Source organism: Oryctolagus cuniculus, chromosome 5, assembly GCF_964237555.1.
Source record: "Oryctolagus cuniculus chromosome 5, mOryCun1.1, whole genome shotgun sequence".
Lineage (NCBI taxonomy): Eukaryota > Metazoa > Chordata > Mammalia > Lagomorpha > Leporidae > Oryctolagus > Oryctolagus cuniculus.
Window position 1 is genome coordinate 143,410,238 of NC_091436.1, and position 26,475 is coordinate 143,436,712.

The window sequence follows — 26,475 nt, forward strand, 5'->3', positions numbered from 1 at the left end:
GCGGGAGGAGGGGCAGGGGCGCCGCGATTGGCCGGGTCCCGAGCCGGAGGGGGCGGAGCCGCTATATCAGGGGAGCGCCTGTCGCGGCGCAGGCAGTTGGCTGCTGGAGTGCGGCGTCGCCGCGGAGTGCCCGGGGGCCGGCAGGGCGGGCGGGCTGGCGGGCGAGGGGGTGGCGGGGACGGAGCTGCGGCCGCGGGCGTCTGTCTGCAGCCCTCGCCGAGCCCGGGGCTGGGTTCGAGCTTTGGCGAGGCGGTAGCCCCGCGTACACCAAAGAGGAGGTGGCTGAGGTGGCCGTGGCGGCAGCGGCGGCCCCAGCCATGCTGTGCTATGTGACGAGGCCGGACGCGGTGCTGATGGAGGTGGAGGTGGAGGCGAAAGCCAACGGCGAGGACTGCCTCAATCAGGTGAGAGCGAGCACCCAGGTCCGGGCCCACGTCGGTCTCCAGAGGCCGACGGGCCTCGAAGGCGGCCGGGCGCCTCAGGGAGCGCGCCCCAGGCAGGCACCGGGCCCCGCACCCCGATCCCGCTGCGGGCGTGCGGCGCGCGACCCCCTCCCGGGCGCGCTGGCGGGGTGCGGAGGATGCGCGCTGCGGGGGCCCCTGGCGCGGGGGCGCGGGCAGAGCCCGGAGCGCAGCCCAGCCCCCCCGCAAGCCGGCACTTTGCCAGAGCCAGGCGGCCCAGCACACTTGCCTCAGGTGTGTGTGCGTGACGCCGCCGGTGGGGTCCCTGCAGTGCCACCCACGTCCCAAAAAGGAGTGAGTGGACGCGGTCTCGGGCCCAGGGTGCCTTGGCAGGCAAGCTTGGCCCTTGTCCCGTGCCGCGTTTCCAGCGGAGCACTCACCTGCATCTTCGGATTTGCGGGCGGGGGCAGAGGTACTGTAGTTGTGGGTGCACCTGCTTGGCTGCCTTGAAGCCCGCGTTTCCTTCCAGAGCGAAGGGGGAACCGAGCTGGTTCGGCAGGCAGCAGGTCTGATCCCAGGGGACGCTGTGCTCCCACGCCGTGTAGACAGGAGAGGTTTGGAGAACCTCGTGTGACGCACAGCTGACACTTGTGGCGGGTCTCGCGTGCGTGCGTGCGTGTGTGTGTGTGTTTGGAGTCCAGGTGGTTAACACTACCCAGATAATAGCTGTCGGAGCAGCTCTGTGGATTGTGCTGGTACCGGGCATCGTAGTGACTGGAGTCAGAAGGAAGAGACCCTGAAGATGCCCCTGCTCTTGAGCACTGCTCTTTCTGGGCTGCTGTGGGCATGCCCTAGATATTGAGGGAGGGAGGGACAGGTCTCCGTCCTGGAGCCAGCGGTTAGCGTCGCAGCACCGGTGGGTTTTGGCAGAACTGTAGCAGTCTTCAGCTCCAGAGAGCCCCGGGTTCCTTTGACCCCATGTCCCGTTTGCTCATCCGTGCCGCCTTTGTTTTGACTTCAGGTGTGCAGGCGACTGGGAATCATAGAAGTTGACTATTTTGGACTGCAGTTTACCGGTAGCAAAGGTGAAAGTTTATGGCTAAACCTGAGAAACCGGATCTCCCAGCAGATGGACGGGCTGGCCCCTTACCGGCTTAAACTCAGAGTCAAGTTCTTCGTGGAGCCTCATCTCATCTTACAGGAGCAGACGAGGTAAAGCGGCACTCAGATAGACCCTTGTCAGATGCACCTTAGATTCTGTTTAGGGGGCGCCGGAGCAGCCTCCCCGGGGTGTTCACAGGCAAATTTGGTGCGGTGAATGCCTTCCTTACCCACGTTCTGCAGGGCACAGCCCTTTGGTTGAAGAGGGAGCCACATAGTTGGCCTGGGCGCATTTTGCAGCTCCTGTTTTTATAAACTTAATGGGAGAGCTGGGTAGAATTCCCACAAACCCTTGAGATTGTTGTCACATGGGGGAAAAAAAAAGAACCAGCCAGAGAAACACCAAACTGCCTACTTCCTGACAGCAGCATCCAATGGCCGATAGTAACCTCTGCCTCGGCAGTGTTACTGTAGGTCACTGTGGACGTTCTAACAGAAAGCAGGAAACAGTTCCTCTTGGGTTACTTAAACTTGGTCAGCTTCGGCCAGTGTCAGATTACAGTGTGTAGCAGAGAACTCTGTCAGGCTTTGTGCAGAATTTTTGAAGTTTTTAGTTTCTTGAAAACTTAATAAGAGCACTCTTTTAAGGCTACTGTAACTGAATCCTAACCCACAAATACATTGCACACGATTGGGGAGTCTCTCTCTGCCTTGTGAAAATCCACCACTAGTGGTAGACAACTGAAGCAAATGATCTTTTTTAAACAAAAATGTGTTCTCTCTGGCACTGACTTAGTACTTTTCTCAAGGGTGAGTGAAACTAGGAAAGTTATGTTTAATATTTATGGCTAAAATGCAAGACTTCAGTCTTACTAAAGCAGTCAAAAAGAAAAAAAACGAAAATGGCTACTTTTAAAAACAGCAAACTTGGATCTAAGCTGTAATGTTTTTCATAATCCTTTGCCTTGGAAATCTGCCATGCATGTGAAAAATGTGATTCTGAAAATTTTGAATAATGATGAGTGAGCAATATTCTTTAAAGATTTTTTTTTGGTTTGTTTATCAGAGAGCTGATAGAAATACATTTTGAAATAGTATTTATTTGAGTTTGAAATTTCCACTTTGTTTTTTTATAAAACTCAAAATGTTGAGGAAAATGTTTTATTTCTGAAGGAAGCAGTTATACTGAATTTTTAGTGCTCTTGAAAATATCTTGCAAAATATTCAAGTGACAGCATGCTTAAGGAAGTTATAGCTGTCTATGTTAATCAAAATGGGCTTTTTTTCTTTAAACTAATTTTTGAAAGCTTCTGCTTTGCACTTCACTGCCGTAACTCACAGTAGAATAAAAGACAAAGTATATATAACAAAGCATAGTGGAATTTTCATTACATAGTCTTATGATTTTTCAGTTATTTCGGGCTACCAGATACAACCCAATTTAAATGTTTTAAATCTGCACACATTTAGAGGGCCAAATACTTCATTTAAACAATGAAAGTGATGGTAGAATAATATATTTGTAGTGTGAATGCATTCAGACTTTGTAGCTAATGACTAGATGATCACTACCTGTGTTTTCCTGTAATTGGGTTAATAACTTGTGTCAAATCCATTTTATTCATGCCGGAAATGGAGGCATTTTATAAATTAGAACCTGAACAAATTTATTATCTTGGTTTTTCCTTTCTTGACTCAATTGACTTTAACCCTTGAGATTCGTGGCTAACAGCACCCCTACATACCTACTTCAGCCAGATAATCTTACCTGATTTTTGAAAGCAGTTTGATTGTAGGCTAGTCCAAACTTTTGACTGGCTTATGATAGCATTGGTAAATTCTATTTGTTTTCATGGGGTTGGCTGAAATATCAGACTTAGTGGGAAAATGCCACCTACGGTTTATAAAGCATTCTGCTTCAGTAACTAGATAAAGTGTTATTAGCATTTGTACCTGTAAATGAGTACATCCGGATTTGAATGCGTCCAGTTTACACTTAACATTGTTTTTATGTGCATAATACTATCAAACAACATAGCAAAATAAAGCTGGCTGACGAACTTTTGGATGTCTGATGATCTGTGAATATACAGTAGATCTGTTTATGTAGTGAGTAAGCCCCGCTTTGACAATCTGGTTATAAGAGGTGATTTTCTACTAAGTCAAGCCATGAGGGTGCATTTAGTGTACTGCAAGTGTCTGGACCTCTCATTAAGTGGTGCTGAAGTGTCCTGGCAGAGTCATCTTCTGTGGACAATTAAAGCAGCCTGCTCGTGGTGGAGCTGGCCTGTGAGCAGTTAACGTACTAGTTCGCGTCAATTAGAGGGCCCACTGGGAAGAGTGACGGCCAGGAAGGCCTGTTTGGATGCGAGAGGTCTGAGGACAGGGGAAAGCCCTCTTTTCATTTCAGTTGAAAACCCAGGAAAAAAAGATTCCTCCTAGCAATAGCGTATTATTACTGTTATTATTATTAGCTTCTGCTTTGATGTTGTTTTCCTGATGATAGAATAAGTATACCAAATGTCTGCTTAGAATGGTATAGGAGAGAATTAGCTTGGTCTCTGATTTGGCCTAATTTTAGATTTAATTCTTCTACCCAGATCCTTAGCTTGGCTGTTGAATGGGGCTTCCCAAGGGAAGGGGGTGGGGTGGGAAGAAGGGCGGGGAAGGTTTTTCCAACTCAGCTGGCACGTTTTTAGAGCTGGAGACAGCAGGTATTTTCAGCAGATGTTTGCTATGCTGTGGATTGAAACAAAAAGTGAAACAAATTGATGCATTCTGGAAGGAGATCTAAAATAATCATCTTGGAAATTCTTGCCTTTCAAGGGCTTTCAGTTATTCATAGCAATTCAGACTGGATTTTGTCAACATTTTAAAAACCGGAGATTAGAGAAGTCTATACTTCATCAACACAGTGTGATTATACCACCCGCTGCCAATAAAATCTCTGTTTCTCCTGACTTGGCCAGAGCCTAGCAGAGAGAGCTCTGTGGTCTCTGCTAGGGACAGTCTCGCTTGACTCAGGCTCTCCAACACCTGAATCCTCTTTCCCAGAAAACACACTCCCGGTACAAAGACTCCGCGAGACCTGAGTTCACAGAAATGCTGTGATCCTAGAGTTCATTTGCATCAAGATTTCATGTTGCGAGCACAGCCATGAGCTTGATGTCCCTTGTTTATTCCCTCCTGCCGTCCTGACCTCAGCTCCGTGTTCCATCCCCTGGAAAGCCTTCTGTAGCCCTGCTTACACAGTGTCTCCTTGGTAGCATTCAATGACTTAATAACACCACGTTTACTTAAGTGACACTCTGTTTGTTGTCACCCTAATCATCCAAATTCCATTACACGGGGAGCTGACACAACATTGTACCTTCAAAGTCTGGCTACTGCCTGGTGCATGAATACCTGTTGAGACAGGTAACTAAACTTGGAAATAAAGAAATGAGGGGTGAACAAGTACTGATATTGATTTTTTTTTTTCAGTTTGCTTCTGTAAACTGAATAATTGAGTAGCTAAAATCTCACCACTAAAAAATATTTATTAGTGACTTTCTTCTGTTTGGAACTAGGTTGGTCAGTGCTTGGCATTCTTTTGCTTGCTTGCTTTCGCCCCTGCACCCTGTCCCACATGTGTTCACGGTGACTGTCAGTTCCTTTCTAACATGAACCTCTATTGGCTTCCACCTTGTATGGTTTAGAGTGTTTGCCAGCTACAGCATCACTTTTTCTAAGTTAGGAAAATTGGTAGTCCTAAGTATTTGTTAACAGTTTTCCTTGTCTCCCAGCATGTAGAATTTTGGAAATTGGGGAAAGATGGCATTGTTTAAATCCTGAGAGCAAATGTCACATGCAAACTCTAAGTAAATACAATGGTCAGACCAATCAGCTGAATCAGATCAGCCCTAGCCAGTGCCTCTAAGTCGTGTCCCAAGTCTCTCAGAACTTGGCCAGTAGTTTGTAAAGATTGCTTACACGATTTTCATTTGTGTGATTCAGAGTGAGTGAGCTCCAAAGAATGCTGATGCTGCATTATTTATCTATGATACAGGTGTCATTTATGATCTGCACATCAGCCATATGCCTAAGAATACAATGACACCTCTCTCTCTCTCTCTCTCTCTCTTTGACATGTTCAAGCAGAAAATAGGCCCTTGGGAAAGTGAAAAGATAAAAGTGAATGTATGTATTATTTCCAAAGAAGGAATTAGTTGAATTTCTGAATTCCATTTCATCGAGTTTTACTTGTGCTGAGACTATGGGATGTCTGTGTTAAAACACACACACGTATTTTAGCCAAGGAGCTTCCACTTGGGCACCTTCAGAGTCCTTTTGAATTTCTGAGAATTACATATTTGCATAAAGTATTCAAACAATATTTGGAAAATGTCATTTTTAGTAAAATCTGTGTATTTAGAAGGCAGATTCAGGTTGACCCCATGTGGAGCATCTGCAGGTCAGGAGGTGTGTTCCTTATCTCATTGTACCTGGTCCCTGCGCTCTTCTGTGCCAGGAGCAGGACCTAGCAAGAAACTCATGATTTGAAGGCCGTTAAAGAGGTGATTAGGTCTGAACATGCTGTAACCTTCCCTGGAAGGCAGAATAAACGCACCTAAGACAAGGTTGTAGTTAACACTTAGTCCTGCGTGGCTTGGATGCGGTCTGCCTAGACAGGTACCTGCTGTGAATGAGTACATGTTTTACAAGTACAGGTTTTATGCTTTCAAGTAATAGTATTCAGGTATGAGCCATAATTGCTTTTGAAATTGGGACTTCCCCTCCCTCCATAACTTTTATCTTCCTTAGAACCTGAGGAGGGACCTTTTCATCAGTGATTGTCATTTTGTGTTTTGGGCATTTTGAGAGGATCTCCTTAAAAAAAAAAAAAAAATTATTTATTTGAAAGGCAGAGTTACAGAGAGAACAGGAGGGCACTTTCATCTTCTGGTTCACTCCACAAATGGCCACAACAGCCAGGTCAGATCCAGGCCAAAGCCAGGAACCTGGAATTCCATCTGCACCTCCCACGTAGGTGACAGCAGCCCAAGTACTTGGGCCATCTTCTGCCTCCCCAGGGACATCCGCAGGGAGCTATATTGGAAGCAGAGAAGCCAGGACTGGAACTGTTGCTCATGTGGGATGCTGGCATCGCAGTTGGGAGCTTAACCTGCTGCAGCACTACAGCAGCTCCTAGAGGAGCCCTTAAAAGCCCTAGTGGAAACCTAACTAGGTAATGACTGGGCTGAGACGAGTTTCCCAATTGTAAGCCCTCCATGCCATGGGTTTGCTGGTTCCTTTCAGATGGAGCTGCACAGAATTTTCACTAGTATTTTCTCCTCTTACCAGGAGAATTTTCAAACAGGCAGAAAAGGTGAAGGTTTTACAAGGAACACCTGTGTACTCTCACCTCCATTCTACTATAACTAGTTTACTGTACTTGGCTTCATTACATAATTATCTGTTTCTCAGTCCCTCTACATCCCCATTCAATCTGTGTCTTCAATGCACTTGAATAACTTGTGTATAAGTATGCTCCCCTGCTGTACTTCATACACATGTCAATAACTGGAACTCATGTATGCCTACAATTTGCTTTTTTCCTTTGGATATAAAAATTTACATATAGTGAAATATGTCGATCCTAATTATACTATTTGATGAGTCTTGACAAATGGATGCGCTTGTTCTAACGAAATGACCATCAAGATTTGGAACATGACCATCACTTCAGAAAGTTCCCTGTTCCCTTCTGTCCCACCCTCCTCCCCACTGCACCCACTGTTGCGTGTTTTGCACTGTAGACTCCTGTGTCTGGTCAGCATTGTGTGTGTGGAGTCGTACGATAGGTACACTTCTGTCTGGCTGCTTTGTCCACACTGCTGTTCCTTTCTCCTGTTGGACTGTGTTCCCTCGCGTGAATAGTCTGCTGTCTGTCCAGCCTTCTGTTGATGACTCCTGTTTTCCAGCTAGCACAAATAGAGCCACTGTGAACACTCTCATCCCAATCTTTTTCTGCAGACACATGGTGTTTTCATTTCTCTTGAGTAAATACCTAAGAATAGAAAAGCTGGGTCACAGAGTAGGTAATCATTTAGTTTTACAAGTAACTGCCAGGCCTGCTCCCAAAGCAATGTGAAGTATCTATTCAAGTCATTTACCCAATTTTATTGTTTGCCTTTAAAAAAAATAAATTTTATTTATTTGAAAGAGTTACAAAAAGGCAGAGAGAGAGAGGTCTTCCATGCTCTGGTTCATTTCCCAAATGGCCACAATGGAGCTGGGCTGATCTGAAGCCAGGAGCATAGAGCTTCTTCTGGGTCTCCCATGTGGGTGCAGGGGCCAGAGAACTTGGGCCATCTTCCACTGCTTTCCCAGACACGTTAGCAGGGAGCTGGATGGGAAGTGGAGCAGTTGGGATTCTAATCGGCCCCTATCTGGGATGCTGGCACTGCAGGCGGCAGCTTTACCCTCTGTGCCACAGTGCTGGCCCCCTTGCCTTTATTTTTGAGTTGTGCAGATTCTCTGTATTTTCTAGATGCCAGACCTTTGTTACATGTATGTTGTATAAATGTATTTCCTCTTGTGGCTTGCCTGTTTTCCTGATGCCTTGGGGGGTAGAAGTTTTTAACTTTAGTGAAGTCCAGCTTATCCTTTTTTTTTTTTTTTTTCTGTTGTAATTTTGGCTGACTGTGCCTGGTCATGTTTAGCTTTTAATGCATTGTGGTTTTAACTTCTACATTTAGGCCTCTAATCCATCCTAAACTGATTTCTGTTTCACTGAAATTTAAGATAGTAAAGCAAAACAAAACACCAACAACAACAGAAACCTCTCATAGCAATTTTGTTGTGATTTGATTGTTTTTAAGTATAACTTGGCAGTCAGAGTTTGGCTTAAAGTAAACTGACGTGGCTAAGGGGCTCATTGGAGGGAGGCCACAGCCTGATTCCAGCGGGGTCCTACTCTGGCAGGGGACAGGCCACACATTACTCCCCACCACCAGCCTCAGTCAGGCCTTTCACAGAGACACAGTTCAACAACCAGTAATTGAGAGTTTTTTAAAAATAGCTGCTCAGCCATTTCAAAGATGGTTCAGGCTAGCTACATAAATTTTGAGTGTAGTAGTGAATCTGGATAGAACCATTTTACATTTGTCATGAAAAGCGCTGCCAAAACCTTGCAACTGTTGAAATCACTGGAGGGCAGAAACAGAGTGACCAGGAGCAAGGCTGCCCTGAGTTCTGGCCAGCAGCTCTGTGAGACGGCTGGTGTCGTAGCAGAGTTCTCTGGTCACTGTGTTTAAAAGATAAAAGACCTAACTTCCTGCCTCAACACTGCCAGGAGAATTAATTCTTGAGAACTGAAATTTGAAGCTCTTTGAAATAATATATTTAGATTATAAAATTGAAAATCGGTGTAGCCCTTCATTCACTCCATTTTTTATTTCATTCTTAAAACTTTTTTAGAAGATTTTTTTATTTGAGAGGCAGAGTTAGAGACAGAGAGAGGGAGAGACAGAGATCTTCACTCCCAAATGACTGCAATGGCCAGAGCTGGGCTGATACAAAGCCAAGAGCCAGGAGCTTCTTCCAGGTCTCCATGTGGGTGCCAGGGCCCAAACACTTGGGCCATCTTCTGCTGCTTTCCCAGGCCATTAGCAGGGAGGGGAGCTGGATCTGAAACAGAGCATCCAAGACTCTAACCAGCACCCATATGGGATACAGGCGCCACAGGCAGAGGCTTAACCTACTGTGCCACAGCACTAGCCCTTACATTTTTTTTTTCAAGTTTTTTTTTTTTTAATTTATTTGAAAGGCAGAGATCCAGAGAAAGAAGGAAAGATAAAAAGAGGGAGAGAAAGAGATCTTCCATCCACTGATTCAGATGGCCAGATCAACCAGGTCTGGGCCAGACAGGAGCCAGGAGCTTCCTCTAGGTCTCCCCCATGGATGGCAGGGGCCCAAGGACTTGGGCCATCTTCCACTGCTTTTCCAGACACACTAGCAGGGAGCTCTATCAGAAGTGGAACAGCCAGGACTCAAACTGGTGACCATATGCTAGCATGGCAGGCAACGGCTTAACCTTCTACACCACAGTGCCAGACCTCTCACACAGTTTTTAAAAATTTTGCATAAAACTCTAGTCACTGAATACTTGTTCATCCCCATAATGCCAAGGACATGAGTTACCCAGAATATATCACCTTGGGTCCCCAAACTGTGGTCCATACACTGAAACTATCCATCTGCTTAGTAACTGGGTGAAACTTACAGAATGAATTTCACACCATAACCTGAAGAATGTTCAGAAAATGCAATCTGAGCTTATGTCCCTAGGACATGTTCACAGACATTTGCCAAAGACAAAAATAATAGGTTTCCCCAAGGCTTTCTGTTTGTGATGATAGGGTGTAACCTATATTGGATTAGGTATGTCATCCACTTTAGTGGCCCTATCTGCTGGTTTGGGTACTACTAATAACCTTTCACCCACTTCACCAAAAAGGAAGAGGCAAATCCAGGAGCAGCTGGTGCAGGGAAGATGGGGGAACAGGAGAAAATACTGGACTCAAAACCACTCCTAAGTGTTGTGCCGTCATTGGAGTCCTTGTTGGACCCACGCCACCACCCTCCCTCTTGGAAAGAGCACCTGGGACCCACTGATGGCCCCTTGTGGCTGTGCCCCTTGCTCCTCTGTGTCGGTCTCCTAGACAGCAAAGACTTGTCACCCACCGGCCAGGTTGAGGCTGGTGTCTTGATAGGATGCATTGATTTGTCCTAAGAAGCTAATCCTTTGACCCAGCCTGGCTCCAGGGCAGGGTATTGACTTCCCAAAGACTGCTTTATAGCCATGAAGCGGCCAGATGCAGTGAGGGCCTATCAGCAAGTGTCTGTAAGCTGTAAGGAGGGGATTCTTCAAGCTCACCCAGCAGTTTGCAGTGCAGCCTAGAAGGGGCCTTTGTAGCAAGGGCCAGGTGCCCCACCCCCACCCATCCTCTGGCTCCACCCACCTGGGAAGGGATCAGCCTTCCTCCAGGCTGCCCACCTCCTGTTCACGGTCTGTTACTGCCCCTTTGCCTTTCATTTTGGCAGCTGTCTCTCCCAAGCAGGCGTGAGCTTGGAAAAAGAAATGGCATCAATTTTGAAACTCTGCTTTTGCAGACTGACTATTTAATAACACAGGAACTGGCTTCCGACTCTAGTTAGAACCTAAGTTGAAATTTTCTCTGCACGCACAGTAATTAAATTGGGAAGACTAAGTTTGTGAGATAACCTTCAAGTGTCTCAGCACATGATGTCTTCCTACATAAGCCTGGACTCAGAGCACATCTTCCTGATTGAGTACAGACAGAGGCGAGGAAACCAAGGTGAAGTCTGCCGAGCCGCTGGCAAGCCCCGGGAGCCCCTGCAGACTGGGCCTCAGCCCTCGGGTCGCCATTTCAAACCCGGTGGGTTTTGCAGCCATTTCTTTGCCCCAGCAGGGGCCCCCTTCTCAGCTTAGCCATATGTCAGAAATACTTTAAAGACTAGCAGATGTTTGGGTTAATAAAAACCGTGTTTATCCTTTGCCTGTGCCATTTTGCATTCTGACTGTGATTTCTTTATGGAAGCTTTGAATAAGGGGAAACTGCGGTTTCTGGCAGTTTAGTAACTTAAAATTATTTCTTCGGGTCCGGCACTGTGACATGGCGGGTGAGGCTGCCACTTGTGACACCGGCATCCTGTATGGGCGCTGGTGCAAGTCCCCGCTGCTCCACTTCTGATGCAGCTCCCTGCTAATGGCCTGGAAGAGAAATAGAGAATGGCCTAAGTTTTTGGGCCCCTGCCACCCACATGGGAGACCTAGAGGAAGATGTTGGCTCCCGGCTTCAGCCTGGCCCAGCTCCAGCCATCTCAGCCATCTGGGGAGTAAGCCAGTGGGTGGAAGATTCTCTGTCTTTTCTCTAACTCTGACTTTCAATTAATAAATCTTTTTTTTTTTTTTTTTTTAATTTTTTTTGACAGGCAGAGTGGACAGTGAGAGAGAGAGACAGAGAGAAAGGTCTTCCTTTTTGCCGTTGGTTCACCCTCCAATGGCCGCCGCGGCCCGCGCGCTGCGGCCAGCGCACCGCGCTGATCCGATGGCAGGAGCCAGGAGCCAGGTGCTTTTCCTGGTCTCCCATGGGGTGCAGGGCCCAAGCACCTGGGCCATCCTCCACTGCACTCCCTGGCCACAGCAGAGGGCTGGCCTGGAAGAGGGGCAACCGGGACAGAATCCGGCGCCCCGACCGGGACTAGAACCCGGTGTGCCGGCGCTGCTAGGCGGAGGATTAGCCTATTGAGCCGCGGCGCCGGCCCTCAATTAATAAATCTTTAAAAATAAAATTATTTCTTTGTCATTGTAGAAGGTACACAAGTTTGGATTTAAGCATTTGTCAGTTAAAGGAAGATGAGGGACTCTTGTTCTGAGAGTCTCAGTGTAGCCCTGCCCTACCTTTGCAAACCACACTTGCTCCTTCTTCCTCTTCACACCCTGCTCCCAGGAGCCCTTCTGCCTGCGGTGTGTCATGGGATCTCCTTGGGGCTCTGCTCCAGGAAATCCCCCTGCCCCAATACCAAAACACAGGTGGTCATGTCCCTTCTATAAAATGCTGCAGTATTTCTACGTAACCTAGACACATCTTCCCATAGCCTTTCTTGTAATACCTAACACAGTGTAAACACTGCATAAACTGTTGTTTAGGGAATGATAACAAGAAAAAAAATGTCTGCCTGTTCTAGTTCAGACATATTTTTTAAATTCTATTTTTTGGTCCTCAGTTGATTGAATCTCTGGCTTTAGATCAGTGATATATATAAATAAAATATGTATAAATAAAAGCAATGTTGAGGACTAGAGCAAGGATACCCCATTTGGCCAAAGTGGGCATTACCAATGGTCATGAGTCACCCACTGATCGCGGGACTCTTGTGGCCTGTCAGCATATTTCAGAGGCTCCCAGAAGCCATCAAAGGAAGACTAAAACTTGACATATGTCAGGGACAAAATTTATAACCTGGGCAAGTTTGTCCCTACGGTTTAGGTACTCTTCAGACTTGGGCAAGACAAGTGAGACCTGAATTTTCCCAGAATTCCTAGGTGCAACAACCTTTCAGTCAGTGTAGAATGTGGTGTTGTATGCAGGTAAGGCAGCCTTAAACGCAGGTTGGAATATAAACTGATCACAGACCATGAGAGGCAGCTGCACGCATGCTTATGGAGCCCACAGATGTTGTAGGCACTTAAGAGGTTAGTGTGAGTGGCTGACTGCACTGCAGTTAGGGAGGTACCACCTCTACCTGTACTGGAGGAATAAGCGGTGTGTAGACCACATGGATCAAAGGGTATCCACACAAGGCAGCAGCAGGAGCAGAGGCGTGGCCGCAAGTGCTTCCAGGGCTTTCCTGGGAGATTTGTCTCTTTCCTGGCACATTGAAGGTAGAGGGATGTGGCCGGGAGGCTTGGCCAGACTCTCTGCACCCTGGAGCTCATGCTGCCGCCGTGTTTTCTCCACCGGCGGTGGGGACCCCTTGAAGGACTCTGAGCAGCTTGCACTAGAAGCGAGCAGCTAGGAGGGGGACTTGCCCAGAGTCTGGGGAGAGCAGCCCTGAGGACAGTGTGAAGCCTGTGACCGCGCAGAGGTCCAGGCGGGAGGCAGGGAGCTGGCTTTCAGCAGTTCATGGAGACCAGAGTGGCGGTGGGAATGCAATGTCGGCGAGTCAGGAGTCCATGGTTTCTGCTAGGAGAAGAAGCAGGTTTGGGAAGAACCATGGTGAATTTGGTCTGAGGGCCCGAAGGCCATCCAGGTGGTGCCAACTGCAGGCAGGTGGACATGGACTGTGTGGCTCTCGAGACCTGAGAAGTGGGGAGCTTTGGAGGAATGGTGAGGCACTTGTCAGTCAGAGTTCCTTCAGACCATATGAGAATCCACATTACCATCACGGTTTTCGGAATTAAATAATGTCTTTTAAAACATTACAATGCAGAAAGCTTGTGCACAGTTACGTTACATTTTGTGACCCATTCCTGGGCCTAATTAGAATTGTTTCGTTTGGCTTACGGTTTTGTTCCAGAGACACTTAGTCCTTAGACTTATTTTCCCTAAATACTTATGAAAAACAAAAAGCAAATGAAAAACAGAAACAGCGATCCTTAAGCACTTTCAGTGGTACTTTTTAAATTGCTCAGTTTTCCTAATTTCAAAGTGACTACGAAATTGCTGAGCTGTGGAGCGGGGAAGCCAGCCATGCCAAGCATAGCCTCATTCTCACCTTGCTTTGCAGGCATATCTTTTTCTTGCACATCAAGGAGGCCCTCCTGGCAGGCCACCTGCCCTGTTCCCCAGAGCAGGCAGTGGAGCTCTGTGCCCTCTTGGCCCAGACCAAGTTCGGGGACTACAACCAGAACACGGCCAAGTACAACTATGAGGAGCTGTGTGCGAAGGAGCTCTCCAGCGCCACCTTGAACAGGTGAGGCTGCCAGCGGAGCTGCATTCCATGTTCACCCAGCCGGCCGGCTGGTTAGAGTTTCCAGAAGAAAGTGCATCTGTGGTACGTGCTGACGACCAAGCCATGGCCCAGTTCAGTTCTCAAGTGATTCATTAGCCTTTTGTTTGAGATACTTATAAACAGAAAGCACATAACTGTCCTTGCATGAGGTACAATGTCGTGAGAATTTTTTAAATCTCTCACCTTTTAGGATCACAAATTTCCTACAATAAAAAGTCTCTCATGTCTACTGGTGTTCGTCTTCACCCCAGCAAGCATTAAACTGAGAGGCCTAACCTTCACACCTTAGTTGTCTGTTCCTGCATCACAGGTTACCCCAAAACTGAGCACTCAACCCAGCCAGCAGTGTGGGAGCAGTGTGGGTTGGGGACCAGGCCAGGCTTAGCTGGGCCTTGCAGCTGGACACTTCCCAGGGTCTGCAGGCAGTGCCTGCTGGAGTCCAGTCACCTGAAGCCCGGGTGGGCTGTGTCATCACGTGGCAGCTGGCTTCCCCCAGGGTGAGCAGCCAACCCCCAGCAAGAGAGGATGCCCTAGATGGAAGGCCGTGTGTTCTGTCACCTCCTCCCAGGACAGAGCGACTCTCCTGTAGTGTGTTCACGAGAGCACACTCGTGAATCAGCCCACACTCGAGGGAACAAGTTACACGTGGCAGGGCATCACCAGGGCCACATCACAGGCTTTCCACCGCAGCGGGGGAATCGGTCCGTTGGAGATGACCTGATTGATCCCTTTAGGATGCCACACTGATGGTGGAATTTATAAGGTGAATGTAGACAAATGCATGAGGCGTCCTCACACAGGAATCTGCCTTCCGTACATTTTCAGTGAGGCTTCAATTCATCCTTATTCAGCCTCCCCAAAAGTGTTTTTTACTGCATATTACTGAGTATTTGATAGTCAAGTTCTCAAGCAGTGTCTTAGAGATGTTTTGTAGTACATTTCCTAAATAACCGAAATGCCAGTAGTGAAACGATGGCTTGGGGTTTCTGTAATCGTAATGACAGACTCCCTGCTGGAAGCCGCACAGCCTCTACGAGTGTCTGGTTTGTCTGCGTAACTCTGCCCCGTTGTTCCCCGCAGCATCGTGGCGAAGCATAAGGAGCTGGAGGGGACCAGCCAGGCCTCGGCGGAGTACCAGGTCCTGCAGATCGTGTCAGCGATGGAGAACTATGGCATCGAGTGGCATTCTGTGAGGGACAGCGAAGGGCAGAAGCTCCTCATTGGGGTTGGACCTGAGGGCATCTCAATCTGTAAAGAAGACTTCAGCCCAATTAATAGGTAAGCAAGTCTTGGAGGGTCCTTCTTAGACCTCAGCACATCTGTGCGTCTGTAGCCACCGTTGTGAGGTGGAAAGTGGAGAGGGATGTACTGAGTGGTCCACCTCTCAGGGACGTTTCATTTTGACGCGCACTTTGATTTTATTCAGGCCCTGAAAGCCACAGTGATTTGTTGCAGTGCTAACTCAGTGTGCGCTGGGGTGGCAGTAAAATCTCACCTTCACCTCTCCACACACCCAGACTTAGCCCAGTCCTTTCTGGCTCAGGTATTTCCTAAAGTTCGTGGAAAGTAGAATTAAAAAATAAGCTTATTTTGGTGCCAAAAAAAAAAAATGAAAACCTTCCATGTTTTTTTCTTAACACACATTTTCCATAAACTTGCTGAGGACCCCTTGTACACAAAACTGCTTTTCTAAGTGCCTACATAAGCCAGAGGGAGGGGTCCAGGATGGCCCCTGGGGTCCTAGATCATCCCCAGATCCAGTGTCTGACTGTCCTGCTGGGTCGGGAGCCAGCAGGGATCTTACACAGGCACGCGCGTTGCAATGAGTCACCCCTTCTGGGCCTGCTCAGTCTTCCCTCCCCGTCTTGCAGGATAGCTTATCCTGTGGTGCAGATGGCCACGCAGTCAGGAAAGAATGTGTACCTGACAGTCACCAAGGAGTCCGGGAACAGCATCGTGCTCCTGTTCAAGATGATCAGCACCAGGGCAGCCAGCGGGCTCTACCGCGCCATCACGGAGACGCACGCTTTCTACAGGCACGTACTGTTTGGACTTGAGGCCCAGGCCCCGTGGCTCTCCTGTTTCTGGTTGACAGGTTTCTGCAGTTCCATGCACCGCTGTGTCCGTGGGTCTTGTACGGATCGAGAAGTCGGCTGCTGCTGAACGCGTTGCTTCTGTGTGGCGGCGATATGGAGTTTATGCACAGACAGCACGTGTGCGAGCTGTGCAGAGGCGCTCTGCTGCTTGTCTCTCGCCTCCTTCCTGCGGCAGCCCCTCTCCCTGGGACAGCAGTGGGTGGCTGGACCCCTCCACTGCTCTGCCTTTCCCTGGCAGCAGGGTGGCTGGGGTCACCCCACCAGACAGGGAGAGCTGCTGTCTGGATCCTCACAGTGCACGCAGTAAGGACTGTGTGATCACAGTGTTGGTCCGCTCATTGCAGACGCTGCTGTAAAGCCATGTTGGGGTTAGGCTTAGGTATTTGAGCAATTAAACCCAAGAAACCTAATTGGTAAGCATATATAACCATCTTAAGGATGTTTATATATATTCAAATAGAAACATGAATTGTGGCACAGAATGGAAAATTTGTAGGCATTTTTTACATCCAAGTCAAGGCTTCAAGGAAAAGTGAGCTCTCTCTTCCAAAGTCTTGCTCGTATCCAGGAGGAGGGCTGGGCATCCCCTGCCCCCCAGGTTTGCAGCTGCTTTATCGAAGGTATTTTGGGGGCCTTGAAAAACAAAGTTGGCATTACTGAGATCCTTGGCACATGGGAAGCAGGAGGAAGTCACTCATAAGCATGCAGACAGGAATTCCTCATGTCTTCTGCCACCACTGTTCCTACTGACAGCGAGGTCTGAGTCAGGGAGCTGCCTGGGCTCTCAGGTGTTAAAGTTGCTATTCCCTGTTCCCTCGCAGGTGTGACACGGTGACCAGCGCTGTCATGATGCAGTATAGTCGCGACTTGAAGGGCCACTTGGCGTCCCTATTTCTGAATGAAAACATTAACCTCGGCAAGAAGTACGTTTTCGATATCAGAAGAACCTCCAAGGAGGTGTACGACCACGCCCGGAGGGCTCTGTACAACGCGGGCGTCGTGGACCTCGTGTCGCGGGGCGACCAGAGCCCTCCTGGCTCCCCGCTGAAGTCCTCCGAGAGCAGCATGAACTGCAGCAGCTGCGAGGGCCTCAGCTGCCAGCAGACCAGGGCGCTGCAGGAGAAGCTGCGCAAGCTGAAGGAGGCCATGCTGTGCATGGTGTGCTGTGAGGAGGAGATCAACTCCACCTTCTGTCCCTGCGGCCACACTGTGTGCTGTGAGAGCTGCGCCGCCCAGCTGCAGGTGAGGCAACCTGTCGCTCATGAGATACAGAGTAAGGACACTCAAAGGCACTGCCCTAGGGGAACATTCTGGATTAGCTTGCTGTTTCCAACAGCATAACAACCCTAAACCATAGACTTTTCTCATGTTCCGGAAGCAAGGTTCAGATTCGTAAGACTGTGCATCTAATTAGTGGCTAGACCAAGGAGCAACACCCAGGACTGTTTCTTCCAATTCACATTGCTGCTTATTTTCTGATGTTTAGGAGGATAGACTGTGTTAGTTACCTAAAATGGTTGGGAAAGAGTACTTAGGTTTTCAAGTTATAATTAACTCTCGAGTCTCCATCCGTTGTTTGTTTACTCTGTGAGTATTTATGATTAATTTCCGTTATGATTGCATATTCCTCTAGGGGCCTCTTGGATTGTCTGTTGCTTATTAACAAGTCGAAAATAAAATGCAAAAGCAAAAGTAACTATGTTGATAGTATTTTTCCTTTCTTGGACCTTAAATTTCCCGTTAATGATAATTTTTTCACTTGGCTTCATTTCTCAGAAGCATTTGCTACATGTCACTCTGGATTTATGTAAAACCAGCCCTAAATAACACCCAGTCCTTTAGAAGCTGCTAATTTCAGAGCTATTTTTAGGGATACATGATGAGCCCACAGGATACCAATGTCCTTCTAAGAGTAGCTCGTGCTGCTGTGGTGACTTACTCCCCAGGAGCAGGCCTGGGTTTATTTTGTTCTGCCCACATAGTGTTGTGACCCCCATTTCTGGGTCTGTCCTTATGGCCAACGAGTACAGGGCCATTCCCCCTGGCCACATGAGCCTCAGCCTGGTTGTGCTGGCCCCAGTCAGGCAGCTGGGCTGAGGCCACATTGTCCCTTTCTAAGGTGTGGGGCCCAGTGTGCACGGAAGTCTGCAGTAATCACTGTACTCATTGTACCTTGATTAGAATGTACCCATAACCGGAATTAATTTTCTTCAGTCTATACATTTTCATAATATTCTTGAAGTCCTTGTAAAATAGGAACTTTCAAATCCATTAGAAAGCAGAGACTTCTCACAATTGAAAGCCTGATAACACTCACACAAGCACACTTAAGAACCTGAGCCCAGCTGGTGATAGGTGCCCAGAGCTCCAGGCCTGCACAGGTTGCTAATGGGCTCTGTCGGCTTCTCTCTTGCAGTCCTGTCCGGTGTGCAGGTCGCGTGTGGAGCACGTCCAGCACGTCTATCTGCCGACCCACACCAGTCTCCTCAATCTCACTGTCATCTAACCTGCCCCCTGTGCGTCAGACTCGCCGTGCTTCCATGCACTTCACCGCCACAGACTCCGAGAAGGATTGATGGTGGAGAAAATCTCACTCCAATATCCATCTGCCATGCGACGTTTACAAAACAAAAACAACAACAACAAAAGAAAGAAAAACAAGACTACAGCTACTCATCACTGCAAAAACCCATCCATGCACAGAAACAACAAGCCCAGGGGCGGAGACTGGAAAGAGCCCTGGAACATGGATGCATTCCTTGGACTTTGATTTCTTGAGGATCAAGTAAAGGAATAGGTAAAATCTTCTGTAATGGCAGTTAAGTGGCAATGTAGCAAAAAAAAAAGGGGGGGAGGGGGTACTTTTTAGGAAATGATGGTGTAAGTCTCCTTAATGTATCCCAAGGTAAGTTTCATACCTACAGCAGATTTTGTAAGAATGAGTTTTACGAATTACTTGGTTCTTTTTGTATGCTCATGGAGCTCCAGACATTTTTAATAGGAAACTTTTTCTTAAATAGCTGTCGTTTTAATGTCATTTCTGTTTTTATAACTCGTTCAAGAATGCTTGGAAGGCAAACAGATTTCAGAATCAATTTTGCGACTTTTAAAAAAGCTGACGACACTGTTGTTGAATTCAACCAACCAGTCTGGCTAGGAGAAAGCAGATAATTCTGTGGACGGCTTCCTGCTCTCTCTCCCATCCCCCAGCCCATTCTTTTGATTATCAAGTGCTACCAGTATGGGTATCCAATTTCCATGGAGTAGTCATGCACTCCTTGGCTTCCTGAGTTATGGAATATATTATTTTAACATGGAAATGGGAGAGTGTTTCCCTTGGAAGGGAGAGCCTGGCTCGCTGAGCGTGCAGCCTTGTGCTGTACAAATAAACGAGGGCTGTTCTGAATTCTCCCAAGCACTCAACTCCAGCTTCACCCATTGGTGTCGCTTCGCTTGAACCGTCAAGCCTTATCGCAGGTGTCTACATAAGTGTATCCTTTTTATTTTTATTTTTATTTTACATTTCCTGTAGTATTAACTCTTGGCTGTCCCTCTCTCTGTTTTGGAGGGGTTTTGCTTCTCTTGGTCTCTTTATTCCTAAATTCATTTTCCGTTCTCACTTGGGCATTTTGGAAGCTGGTCAGCTGGCAGGGTTTTCTCGCCTGGCAGAGACCCTGATGACCTTATCGGGTGCAATACTAGCTGTGTTAAAGCTAGAATCTACACTGTCACTTTACTGAGACGTCTGAGTATACTTTTCATATTGCCTTAATGTAGCAGTACTGTGTTTATGCATTTGTTTCTTTGCACAGACATTTTGTCAGATATTAAAACTCTACTTTTTTATGGCACATATTAGCATATAAGCCTTTATTCCAAGAGGTATTTATTTTTTCACTTGTAAAAATATGATGTTTCCACATAAAGAACTCTGTTATATCCTAGAGGACTTCTGTCTTTTATATTCAAAATAATAAAGACTTTAAAGCAAACATCATATTTGTATTATTACAGTGTTTGTCATTTAAGTCCATTTTATTCCATCAAAAGACACAGTGATACAATGTTGGTTGGAATCTAGTTTGGTCCAACATGGAAGATTTGATAATGTTTAGTGTATTGGCTTCACTTGAGACCATTTCACCCAGTTACGCGCTCATCTGTGTTTTCGAGCTAGCAGATTAGGATGTTGGAGAAAATATACATATACACAAGTGGTTGAAAAGCAAACATCAGGAAAAGGACTGGACAGTGTTGGAGAAGCGAGGGAGTGGCAGAATGCAAGGTAATGCAACTGGTGCCATGTGTGTCACTGGGTGGGACAGGTGCAGAGTCAGCCTCCATCCTGGCAGTAGAATACATTTAACTGATCATTATCTGTAACAGCTGAAGGAAGTAAATGATTTTTAAAAGTTAGAAAACATGGAATTCGTTTTCTGTTCTACCCATACCTAAGTCAATCTTCCATCACTTTCGAGAAATCAGTGCGCTTTTGCTCCTTTAACATTTAATGAGCATCCTCACTAAGTCACTTCTGAGGCCTGGAAATTTAACAGTCATCAAGACATACTGTCTCTCTCTTTTTTTTTTTTTTTTTTTTTTTTTTTTGACAGACAGAGAGAAAGGTCTTCCTTCCTTTGGTCCACCCCCCCAAATGGCCGCTACGGCCAGTGCGCTGCGCCAATCCAAAATCCAAAGCCAGGAGCCAGGTGCTTCCTCCTGGTCTCCCATGGGGTGCAGGGCCCAAGCACTTGGGCCATCCTCCACTGCCTTCCCGGGCCACAGCAGAGAGCTGGACTGGAAGAGGAGCAACTGGGACTAGAACCCGGGGTGCCGGTGCCGCAGGCAGAGGATTAGCCTAGTGAGCCACGGCACCGGCCAGACATACTGTCTCTTAATAGATGTTAAATCATCTCCATAATCCTAGAATACTAGCCACATTGACGACAGGCTGAGAAGTAGATAACATTGTGTACCTCACTAGACCCTGGGCTCCCCAAGCTCAGAGACTAACCTGGAAACCACTGTTAACGTGGTGGCTTCTGAAACTACAAGGGAAAACACTATGTGGGCCCAGGAGGGTAGTGACTTGTGATTAGGGGTCAATGGAAAAAGTTTTCAGAGAAGCTCTGAGCAGGGAGTTGACATTTACTTGGAAAGTAAATTTATGGCAGCTGCCAGAGCTAGAATGCAGTTCAGGGGGGCTGAACCATCAGTGAGGTGGGAGGCAATTAGGCTCTGCAGGAACTGAATGGATGGAGTCCTGGAGCCAGTTGAACAAAGGGATGCAACTTCCAGAGGACAGTAAAGACAGAGAAGCATTCGGTGGCCACTACATTTAGCTGATATTTAGGGATATGGCAATATGAGGAGTCATCAGCAGGAAGAGTATTAAAGGGGAAAAAGAATAGGCTGAAGGTGGATCCCTGGAATGGCCTGCATGTGTGGATGGTGAGGGCATGAGGGAGTTTGAGAGAAAACAGACAACTTGACAGAAAACTCAAGACAGATAAGCCAGGAGAGAACCTCCAAGAGCAAAGTCAGCTATGCCAAAGACTACTAAAGCAAGCTCAAGTGTCTGGGATAACAGGAAGCCGTACAGTGGCATACTTGGGATGTCTTGTGTCTAGAGAAGGAGTGGGCACACTCTGAGAAGTGAGGAGTGACAACAGAAGTTGCCAGATCATAGTGAGCTGGGTAAGAGGCACAGGTGCAGAGGTGACAAAGAAGTGGTACCACACATAGCAGGAGGTGGTGTCATAGAAGTGTTTTTTGGTTTTGTATTTTCAATGGTAGGACCTGTGTGAGCCTAGAGAAGAGGGTGGGAAGCAACACAACGAAGGGTACAGCAGAGGAGTAGATGCAGAGCCTGAACCATAGGCAATCTGAGGAGGCTGACACCCCAAGGAGCTGATCTTGAACAAAGGCATTCTTTCACTTTTTTATTCAGGGTTGCAGCAAGAAATGTCTCTCCCCCGCCCCTTTCCAGTTTGCCACCTCTATATTTGTTCTGTCACAAGATCATTGCCAAATGGGTAAACTCTGGAGGTTGTCTCCTTACCTCTGCCACCGAACACAGGACCAGGAGCTCAGTACACATGTGGAAAGAATGAATTCTTCCAAGAAACACTTGAGACAGAAACGCCCTGTCCAATGGGAGTTGGGGAAGTTTTCCAAGCACTGGGGAAAGTGCAAGAACAAGTTGCTGCACGTGTAGCTGAAGGAGGCAGGCAGAGCATGCGTGCATGTTTATTGAGCGTGGGCAGAGCTTAACGACTGTGCCACAGTGCTGCTCCCCCTTCCTGAGTTTTTATAAATGCTCTTAAGAAGCTGCAAGATACTGAAGAGTTACCCCTGTGCCTCTTAAAGCAAAGCTACATCAGGACCACACACAAGACAGATGTAACATACCTGCCATTTGCTTAAAAGAAAAAGGCAGCTGAACATCTGTTGTTCATAAAGCTTGGAACAGTGTGAAGAGGAAGAAAAACTAAAAAGGGGTAAGCCCTTCTGTCGGTGTTCTTGTTGAGAAGTACGTCTCCATGCACCTTGGTGAACCAAAAAGGTAGATAATTCTAAGAAAAAATAATACATATGTGCAGGTGTGTTTTCTTGTGTGGATGAATAGGAGAGAATTGGAGAAGGGTCTCGAAAGAGGTAAGTTGTTCTTTGTCCTGAAGTAAGCACAGAACTTGAACTGATGAAAATAGCAAGACAATGTGAAAGCACCCGTGGGTCAGGAGCAAAGGGTGTGAGGGAAAGACGGGAGATGGAGCCGGGTCATAAGAAAACTTGGCTGCCACAACAAGGACTTGAAGTTCGATTGCATGAGTGTGTAAAAACACAATCAGGTCTTTAATCATTGGATTTACTCAACCTTTTATTCATTTGGGCAGTGGTTGATTAATTTAGCAAATATTCATTAAACAACTATATATCAGGTTCTCAGGAATAGGGAAGTGGTCTTCAACTGGGGGCAATTTTGTCCCCCAGAAGGCTTTCAGTGGCATCTGCTGACTTTTGGAAAATTGATTTACTTGAGAAGCAGAAAGAGGCAATGCCCATCCTCTGGTTCACTCCCCTGAGCACTCAGAAGTTAGGATCCGGACCCCAAGAACTCAGTCTACGTCCCCACATGAGTGGCAGGAACTCAACCACTTGAGCCATCACCACTGCCTCCCCAGAGCTACATTAGCAGGAAGTTGGAGTCAGGAGCCAGAGCCTGCAACCCAACCCAGGCACTCCAATGAGGGATGTTGATGTCTTAATGCATGTTGGTAGCTAGACAAGGTATGCAGTGCTACTGATGTATTTTAGGGATTACACCAGAGGTAGAGTTGTTCCTGGAAGTTAGCAGAGGCCAGAGATGCTGCAAAACATTCTGCAATACACAGCATAACCCTCTTCAACAAAGAATTTTTTCAGCCTCAAACATCGGTATTGCTGCTGGTGAGAGACCCAGGCCTGGAAGGTACACGTGTCTCAGATGAGGTCCTTGCCCTTTCTAGGAGGCCGAAGTGAGTCAAAACTGCAATCTGGTCATCCCAGTCTCCTGAACTCCACAATCGAAGAAGGTACTGGGAACTAGGGAAGCGAATGAAGGTGTCAGTAACTTGGCTTGGGATTTTAAAGTTCCCAGGAAGATGGGCCAGCACCGCGGCTCACTAGGCTAATCTTCCGCCTGTGGCGCTGGCACCCCGGGTTCTAGTTCCAGTTGAGACGCCAGATTCTGTCCCGGTTGCTCCTCTTCCAGGCCAGCTCTCTGCTGTGGCCCGGGAGTGCAGTGGAGGATGGACCAGGTGCTTGGGCCCTGCACCCGCATGGGAGACCAGGAGAGGCACCTGGCTCCTGGCTTCGGGTTGGCTTCCCGCAGTGCACCGCCAGAGCGGCCATTGGGGGGTGAACCAATGGAAAAGGAAGACCTTTCTCGTCTCTCTCTCTCTCTCACTGTCCACTCTGCCTGTCAAAAAAAAAAAGAAGTTCCCCAGAAGACCACCACATTGGAGAGAGGCCACGCAGGAAGGAGTGGATGGGAGGAGCATGATCAGAGTAAGACATATGTGTGAACCACTGGCAGTTTGGCATAACTGGAATATAGGACACACAGTCGGATGGACGGAGTGGAGATGGGGCTGGGAACAGAGATGCTATAGGCCCTGCGAACCCCTTACCCCAGCCCCAGTGCTGAGATCGGCGTCCAAAATGCCATGCAAGGGAGTGAAGAAAGAGCCAGTTCCACATCTGTTCAATGCACTGTGGTTGTAGATTCTGCTTCCGCGTGTGGGCTCCGGTACGCTTGCATCTTCTGAGGTTTTAGTAAAGGTAACAGCACCATCAAAGCCTTGCTAATAAATTGCCCTGGAGACAGAGGCTGTCAGATAATCTCTCAGATTTTAAAAGCTCATCTCCATATTCCTTCAGATGCAGAAAATGGTAGGATAAAAATGTAGCGTAGCTTATTAGTACCATCTTACCCATATCTTCCCTAAATGGTGAGAACATGCTGCCTCTCCCTGCTCTTTACATCAGCGTCTCCGTTATTAAAGCTGTCGAGTTCTCAGTTCTCAGTCCTCGGAGGATTTTCCCCATGAATTTAACATGACTGTGGAAACTTGCTCCAGGGTAAAAACTTAGCTGCAAATTATCAGAGATACGCTTCTTAATAAAGAGACCACAAATGAATCATGGCCTCTTAGTAGTTCCAAATGTGGAGTTCTGTTTCTCCTTCACCCCGAGTATCATGATTATTCATAAGGCAAAGGGGCCATTTTATAAAGTGATTGCATGCAACAAATGCCCTTTATGTTCAACACAGGCAGCCAATGCTGCAGACCAGGAGAGAGTTAGTGGAGAGGGAGGGGGAGAGGCAGATCATCTGAGTTTCAGCTTTTCTGGAAAGGCCAACCCCGTATGGGACACTAACAGATGTGGGCACAGGCTGCACTTTCTGAAATCATACTCAGGCTACTTATTCAAGCCCAAGCACCTCCAAATGTAGATCCACAACATTCCAGAATGCTAAGGTCTGAGTATGATTTGTCCCCCCAAAAGGGGGGCATGGTCCCCCTAAGAAGCATGGTCCCCAACATAATGGTATTGGGGGTGGCGGCTCTTTAAGAGGTAGGGCCAATTGTAAGGTGATCTGGTCACAGGGCATCGCTCTTGGAAATACTGAGTCCTTGAGAGAGAGCTCACTGTTGTGAAGTGAAGCTACGCCACATGTGTTGTGCTTCTACACACAGCTGTTTCCCTTTCTTCTTCGAAAAGTTGTGATGCAGCTACAGGGGGCCTCTGCCAGTGTGCTGGCACCTGCTGTTAAGACCCTGAAGCCTCCACGGCTGTAAGCCAGATAGCCCTCTCTCCTGTCTGCCCAGCTGCAAGTTTTTTTGTTTTTGTTTTTGTTTTTTAAGATTTATTTTATTTATTTGAAAGATAGAGCTACAGAGAGAGAGAGACAGAAAGAGAGGTCTTCCATCTGCTGGTTCACTCCCCAGATGGCCACAACTACCGGAGCTGTGCCAATCCAAAGCCAGGAGCCAGGAGCTTCCTCCAGGTCTCCCACATGGGTGCAGGGGCCATCCTCCACTGCTTTCCAAGGCCACAGCAGAGAGCTAAATCGGAAGAGGAGCAGCCAGGACTAGAACCAGTGCCCATATGGGATGCCGGCGCTTCAGGCCAGGGCTTTAACCTGCTGAGCCACAGCACTGACCCCCTGCAGGGGTTTTGTTACAGCATCACAAGCAGCCTTAGAATGTGCTTTTTTAGTTATTATATAAGCGCTAGCAAAGGAAGTGGAGCTCACACAAATGGTCCAATTATACTTGGAAAGGACACCCCAAAGGCAGCATTGTAGGGGCTGGTATTGTGGTGCAGTGGGGTAGGCCATTGCTATGCAACCCACCGGCATCACATATCAGCACAGGTTCAAGTCCCAGCTGCTCCACTTCCAGCCCAGCTCCCTGCTAATGCACCTGGGAAAGCAGCCGAACATGGCCCATGGACATGAGCCCCTGCCACCCATGTGGGAGACTCAGACAGAGTTCCTGGCTCCGGGCTTCAGCCTGGATCTCTCTGTGTCTCTTCCTATCTCTGTCATTCTGCCATTCATACAAGTAAATAAATAAATCTTTTTTTAAGCAGCATTATAGCTCTTCCCCAATGTCCATCCCTTCACCCTCCTCCCTGCAGAGGGCCCCTCCTACCTTTCATGTCACCTCCGCATTTGAAAAACTCAATTTCCTTAGGAGCAGTAGCCACGGGGCCTGCTTCCTTCTGGAATTTCACCTAAACTTACACACAGGCATTGAGTGTGTGTGCATTCCACCAGGCAGCTCGAAAAGTTTACGGGAACCCAT

The 26,475-nt window shown here is 47.6% G+C and overlaps 1 protein-coding gene across 2 annotated transcripts; it reads left to right on the forward strand.

Moving 5' to 3' along the window:
• Positions 1–95: 95 nt before the first annotated feature.
• MYLIP (myosin regulatory light chain interacting protein) lies at positions 96–20,112 on the forward strand. 2 transcript variants are annotated; one of them, XM_051832608.2, is made up of 7 exons: positions 96–404; positions 1,423–1,613; positions 13,800–13,985; positions 15,105–15,302; positions 15,896–16,060; positions 16,942–17,362; positions 18,537–20,112. In XM_051832608.2, the coding sequence occupies exons 1-7, from the start codon at positions 318–320 to the stop codon at positions 18,624–18,626; spliced, it is 1,338 nt and encodes a 445-aa protein (XP_051688568.1). In that variant the 5' UTR covers positions 96–317; the 3' UTR covers positions 18,627–20,112. The 2 variants fall into 2 exon arrangements, with proteins under 2 accessions (XP_051688568.1, XP_051688569.1); XM_051832609.2 differs by lacking the exon at positions 13,800–13,985 and having other exon boundaries at positions 110–404.
• The last annotated feature ends 6,363 nt before the right edge of the window (positions 20,113–26,475 follow it).

What these genes read in the sequence shown, in the direction of transcription:
- MYLIP (XM_051832608.2), top strand. Translation starts at nt 318, where the DNA reads ATGCTGTGCTATGTGACGAGGCCGGACGCGGTGCTGATGGAGGTGGAG. An exon ending in GAGACGCACGCTTTCTACAG is followed by an intron (nt 16,061 to 16,941) that starts GCACGTACTGTT and finishes GTTCCCTCGCAG; the next exon opens with GTGTGACACGGTGACCAGCG. An exon ending in GCTGCGCCGCCCAGCTGCAG is followed by an intron (nt 17,363 to 18,536) that starts GTGAGGCAACCT and finishes TCTCTCTTGCAG; the next exon opens with TCCTGTCCGGTGTGCAGGTC.